We start from the raw sequence: 6,215 nt of genomic DNA, 5'->3' as shown, positions 1-6,215 counted from the left end.
AAAAAAAAAAAAAAAAAGAACAATAGTAATTGTAAAAACTTTCTCTGCGAATACCCTCATAGTGCACTAAAAACTCTTTTATACAAACGACAATATTGTAACACTATATTTAAAATATTTTTCTCATCTTACACGCAATATTAATGTCAATTTTCTGAGACAAAATAGAACCGACGTCGTTTTTTGCTATGCATTGGTAAGTGCCGACGTCACCTTGTTTGGTATTCAACATACGATAAGTTTGGTCGGTTGAAAATTCTCCAAGCTCTTTACCATCTTTCAGCCATTTGTAAACGGGAGCCGGATAACCTATAACAAACAATTAATATTGTTATCTCGCATTTAAAAACAGTCATACTTGCTGCATAGTAATGCTATAGTTATTAACTTTATTGCTGTCATTATGTTTTAATATTATTCTTGACGACGTTGCACAATAAAAACTTAGTGGGCGTTAGTCGCCACCGAGGTGTTCTTTATTATGTGCATACTAATTCAATTAAAATATAAGATGCTTTAGGTATACTGAAACTATTTCTAGTCTAAAAGTCATTAAATAAATATAAAAACTCGCACAAAATAATGCGGAGTTAGGTTCGTGTTTTCATAATTAAACGCCAAGAGTTCTGCAAGTTCCTGTATTATCATATTATTTATCTAATATACACCAAGTATGTAATTGTTAATTTGCATACATAGTAAGAAGTTGATTAATGATTAATGATACCATATTAAAATCCATTTAGTATTATTTGCTTAGATGACATTTGATATTACAAGTTTCACTGCTCTAGTACACTACGTAATACACAAAACAATGATTATAAATAATGACGGCTTGGGAGCATGAAATATAGCAATAAAACGTACTGTTAGCACTGGAATTAGGATTGGTTCCGGAGTCACGCTTGAAAAATATGGTAGACATTATGGACAATGATCGTATTTCAGTTTTGATACGGTTTTTAAATAGAATTTTTGAAGAGAAAAATTGCGATTCCATCGGTAGTACTGACAAGAAAACAGATTTAAAGACATTAAAATGGGCAGAATTAGCGTGACGTTTAAATTGGTTAAGAAATTATACCAGAAATGTGTAAAATATTGATAAAAATGATTTATATATCATTATGATTGATGAAATTTCAGCAGTTAGAAGGCTAGATATTTTTCGGATATACTGTACAAAAATATTCGATTACACTTATAGTAATATTATCATACTGTATTATGTTACATTATATTACTATTTGTATAGAATAAGTCGAAAATTATTTCACATTTTTTATTAAACTATAATTTTAGAACAAAATTTCTCATTTTTGACTGACTCTTACGAACATGTTTAACTCGTCGCATTACAGTATATTATTTTAAAATATAATTCTATCATTCATAATATTAATTATATTAAAAGTATATTAATGTTTCCGCTAACTTATTCGAGACTACTTAGGAAATAGATATTATAGTTTTTTTTTTTTGTTAAAATATTATTATTATTATTATTATGTGTGCATAATTATGCAAACCATAGAAAATGTAAGACAAGTATAAATTTATTAAAACATCAAAACTGAATCAATTAAATTCAACACGAAAATTAAAAAAAATAAAACTCAAATTAACTCTAAATAGATGGCCCAATAAACAACATGCATGATTCCACTCCAATAAATAAATCGTTCATCTAATAATTAATTACCAGTATTAACAGAGTAGTAAACACTAAAAAAATAATACATATTTCAGTAATTAAAAAAAACACACACACACACACATATAAATTATATATGAAGAACTCGATACAATAAACAGGTAAGTATAGTTATAAAAATATTTCATTAAAAGCAATAATAAAATGTTTTTTTTTTTTGATAAAATATCTTCATAAATAATAGGGATATAGAATTTGTTTTTGTTCTGAATTACACAAAAGAAAAAATGATATTTATTCAAAATTAACAAAAATAATATTTTTTAAAAATGTTTAACTTGTCTGGTCTTTACGCTGACCTTTATTACAGTACTATTGATCCGCTTTTATATGAAATGTTAAAAAATATCATTACAACAAAGAAAATAATGATGAATCAGAAGTGATCTTACAGCATACCGTTAATATTACTCATCAAATAATTTCAACTACTAATACTTTTTCTTGGAAAGAAAAATGAGGGTTTGAGAACAAGTACACATAGCTTTTATCTATCAAAGTAGAAAGTATTGCACGCTTTTATTAAAAAACTAGATTAATTTTAAATTTATTATGTAACATTTTAAGTATGCGTTTAAGTTCATGACTACGGTTTATTCGTCGTTGCATCCATTTAGATTTCGAATAAAAAGTAAAATAGTTACTGTTGGAAAGTAGATTTTAGTATACATGAATCTAATGTAAGAATTTCAATAAAATTGATTACATAATAAGTAGAACACATACATATTGTATTTTCTTTTTAGACATCCAGAATAATTATAATCACAACGTAACAAATTTATTACATTATCATAAACATTGATGATATCACTGGCAAACGAGATTCCAATTAAGGCCAAAAAATAATAATTTCATGGTCGATTTTTGATTAGGACACGCTCGAAACAATTACAGTTGATATTTGTCTTTGTTAGCTAAACTTTTTCATATGTAACAGGAGCAGGTACTAAGGTCTATTACGTACGCATTGAAAATACTACAAAGTAGTAGCCTACGCGTAGATATCTATATAGAAGAGTAATAACCTGAAGTGAGTCTAATATTGTTCAAGGTTAAAAAGATACCCTATCGAGCATACAAACTGGGTTGCTGAACAGAGAGCGAGGAGACAAAGACGGCGAACACCGCGGGCATCTTCCTCTTTACTTCTAAGAATGCAACGAGACGAGTTTTCATTACATAGTTTTTTTTTTCACACTTGCCCGTCCACAGTAGTACTTGGAAGCTATACATCAATTGCATACATCATCTGTAATAGTAGCAACATGAAATAGCTAAAAATTATATGAATTTTCCTTAGAAACAGAAAGCGGAACACAAGTGTTACGTTAATATACAATCCTAATTATGATAAGTATTACTATTTTTTTATTTAAATTTACTGTAATTTCGTTTTATCCCATTTCAACTATGACCCGNCACACTTGCCCGTCCACAGTAGTACTTGGAAGCTATTCATCAATTGCATACATCATCTGTAATAGTAGCAACATGAAATAGCTAAAAATTATATAAATTTTCCTTAGAAACAGAAAGCGGAACACAAGTGTTACGTTAATACACAATCCTAATTATGATAAGTATTACTATTTTTTTATTTAAATTTACTGTAATTTCGTTTTATCCCATTTCAACTATGACCCGCGATTACTAATACAACCATAAAATACTAAACAACGGATAAAGAATAATAAAATAACAGTCAGTCGCATTTGTCAATGAAATGGATACTCACCAGGAGTAGGTACCATCATTATTTACTCATTTAAAAAAAGACACGAATGCCTACTAGTTATTATTCTCCCACGAAAACACGTTCCTTATAAATCTGAAACGTGATTGAGATCATTATCCATTTCTATATTTACTAAATTAACATTGNCATCATTATTTACTCATTTAAAAAAGACACGAATGCCTACTAGTTATTTTTCTCCCACGAAAACACGTTCCTTATAAATCTGAAACGTGATTGAGATCATTATCCATTTCTATATTTACTAAATTAACATTGATATCAAGAAAAAGCGTAAAAGTATTTACACCGATAAAATGTGAAATATTTTGAGAGAATATTTTATCTGGTAGAACTTGATAAAGTATAATAATAATAATATTTTTTGCTCAGTACTCCGATTTAATTCGTAGAAAAAATCTCACTGAGATTTAATTATATTCACTGGATATACGAAAAATGGAATGCAAATTTTCCACATTCCGGCGTAGCAAAAGACGACGGCTGGCAACCTTGTTCACCTAATATAAAAAGTGTAATGAACATAAACGTTATTATGTATTCATAGAACGTTTGAAAATTAGTTATTACAGTTTGTAACGAGGAGTTCATTGTCTTTACACTATTTGGCGATGGATATTATTTGGTATTATTATACTTTATGCGTCCGGTCATCAAATGTACAAAAAATTCTCATGCAACGGGCACAATTTAATTGTCGACGATTGAATCCCACGCCGCCGTAAAAATACCATGTACTACAATTAACCTACCCGATAATAACATATAATAGTGGCGCATTAAAACCATTGTATCCGACATGTGATGTGTTTTTATTTTATTAAAAAACTATTTCCAACACTTATGCGGGACACGATAATGACTAAAAACACGACGGAATATGTTTTAGACATGTGCATATGCGTATACCTATAAAAATCAATCGATACACATGTAGTTATTATTGTACGCACAGCGCGTGGTAAACGCTTTTTAACCACATGAAACGGCCGACATCGTAACAAACCACACAGCACTAGGGTCTCTCCGAGTCCTACTATCGGACGAAATGAAGATAGCTGCACGTTCTGAGGGAGTGTAATGCACTAAAATTGAGCATGCTAAGATAATTTTTTTTTGAGTGAATGCTACGAGTGATTATTGTTTTTGATAATATTACACGACGAATGACATCTTCATAACGATCATTTTTACTCTTAATATTATTCTTTTACGTTTTACACGTTGTGGAATAGCGAACGCGCATATTAGTCGTCACAGTAACGATGACTTTTTTCGTTACGATTGTCACAAATCACAATAAGCTACCGTTCGCCATACTACAGAGTAAACAATACAATTATAAATTCAGCGAAATTTCACGGTGGATTGTGAGTTAACGCTGCTTTACCGGCATTTACAACATGTGCCTATACACGATGCACATCGAATTGGTCGCGATAGCACGAGTATTGTTGCTGAGAAGAAAATAAAATAACCAAATGTATAAAAAAACCTACGAGATGGGTGATGTGATTGTTTTTGTTGTTAATTGATGATGCACTCGAGAGTCTCTGATAGACGTTGAAGATAAACAAAAATATATGTGACAAATAAAGTCAAGCCAGAAACGCCTAATAATTATTATTTAACGTAGTGTTTGACAGTTTACATGTAGCCGTTTTGAGAAACCCGATCCTTAGGGCAATGTGTTTTCTGAAGAACGTTGCCAACATACGCAAGGGAATACATCAACTGCGGTGAGCACGGCAGGAAATACCGCAATGGGTATCGGGTGAGAAAATAAAAGACATGTGCTGACGGTATTTTTTTCCAAGAGGGGCCTCCATTCTGACTCTTCCTGTTGAGTGAATAACATCGCAGACCGAGTGGCTTAGGTATGAGTATTGAGTTACATAGAGCTAAGTACTACTATTGTTACAGGGTAGCAAAATCCTTTGATTTACACTACGTCCGTGCTCAAGAGTGTGTTTTTATTATAGATAGACATTCGACAATGGTTGTTCATTTTTAATCATTTTATTAGGTGTAATAACATAAAGTTTAATACTGTGGATTACAATATGAGCGTTGCTCTAATTATAGTTACAATTAACTCGATTACAAATTAAAATATAACAAGTGCTTTTTTACAATAACATTAGATAAATATATTATAATAATTTGCAAATTTGATGCAAAGCTGATAAGGTATTGATTTTACCTCTAAGTGCTTTTTTTGTGTTTGTCCATAACAATTCTTGGCTCTCACTATACCGATATTGATGATCAATACAGGAAAATTATATCTAGTTGAAGATATTGTCCTCAAAAATTAAAAATATCAATTNGAAGATATTGTCCTCAAAAATTAAAAATATCAATTTAAATTTTTTTTTGTTAAAGAAAATATCTAAAAAAAAAATTAAACTTCAAAAAATTATCTAAAAATTTCCATAAGTCGTTATATTTTTAAATACACGTTAATTTTACACACAAGTAGTGTAATTTTAACATCGAAAATTCATAAAAAATATCACATTGTTATATTAGTATATATCTAACATTTTCCTTGCAATGTATGCGTTAAAAAGTTCCAGTACATGTAAGTGAAAATTCAAAAAATATTTTAAAAGTGTAGAATAGTTAAAAACAGTAGATTATTATTATTATTTTTCAACATTTTAAATTACAATGATAAAAGTTGGATTAAAACGAAATTCTAATCAGTTATACTAAAGACACGATTATCTTTTTTTT

General features: G+C 29.6%; 1 protein-coding gene across 4 annotated transcripts in view; it reads right to left on the bottom strand.

The window, feature by feature from the left end:
• LOC126902386 (protein sidekick) overlaps nucleotides 1-6,215 on the bottom strand; it is a 29,989-nt gene that overhangs the window by 17,010 nt on the left and 6,764 nt on the right. For all 4 annotated transcript variants that reach the window (XM_050679592.1, XM_050679593.1, XM_050679594.1 and 1 more), the window contains exon 3: nucleotides 133-309. In XM_050679592.1, coding sequence (XP_050535549.1) covers nucleotides 133-309 — 177 coding nt within the window. The remainder of the gene's footprint in view (nucleotides 1-132; nucleotides 310-6,215) is intronic.

The sequence above is a fragment of the Daktulosphaira vitifoliae genome, unplaced genomic scaffold, assembly GCF_025091365.1.
Source record: "Daktulosphaira vitifoliae isolate Bord-2020 unplaced genomic scaffold, ASM2509136v1 Scaffold_3, whole genome shotgun sequence".
NCBI classification, from domain to species: domain Eukaryota; kingdom Metazoa; phylum Arthropoda; class Insecta; order Hemiptera; family Phylloxeridae; genus Daktulosphaira; species Daktulosphaira vitifoliae.
This window is presented reverse-complemented; position numbering and strand designations above follow the sequence as displayed.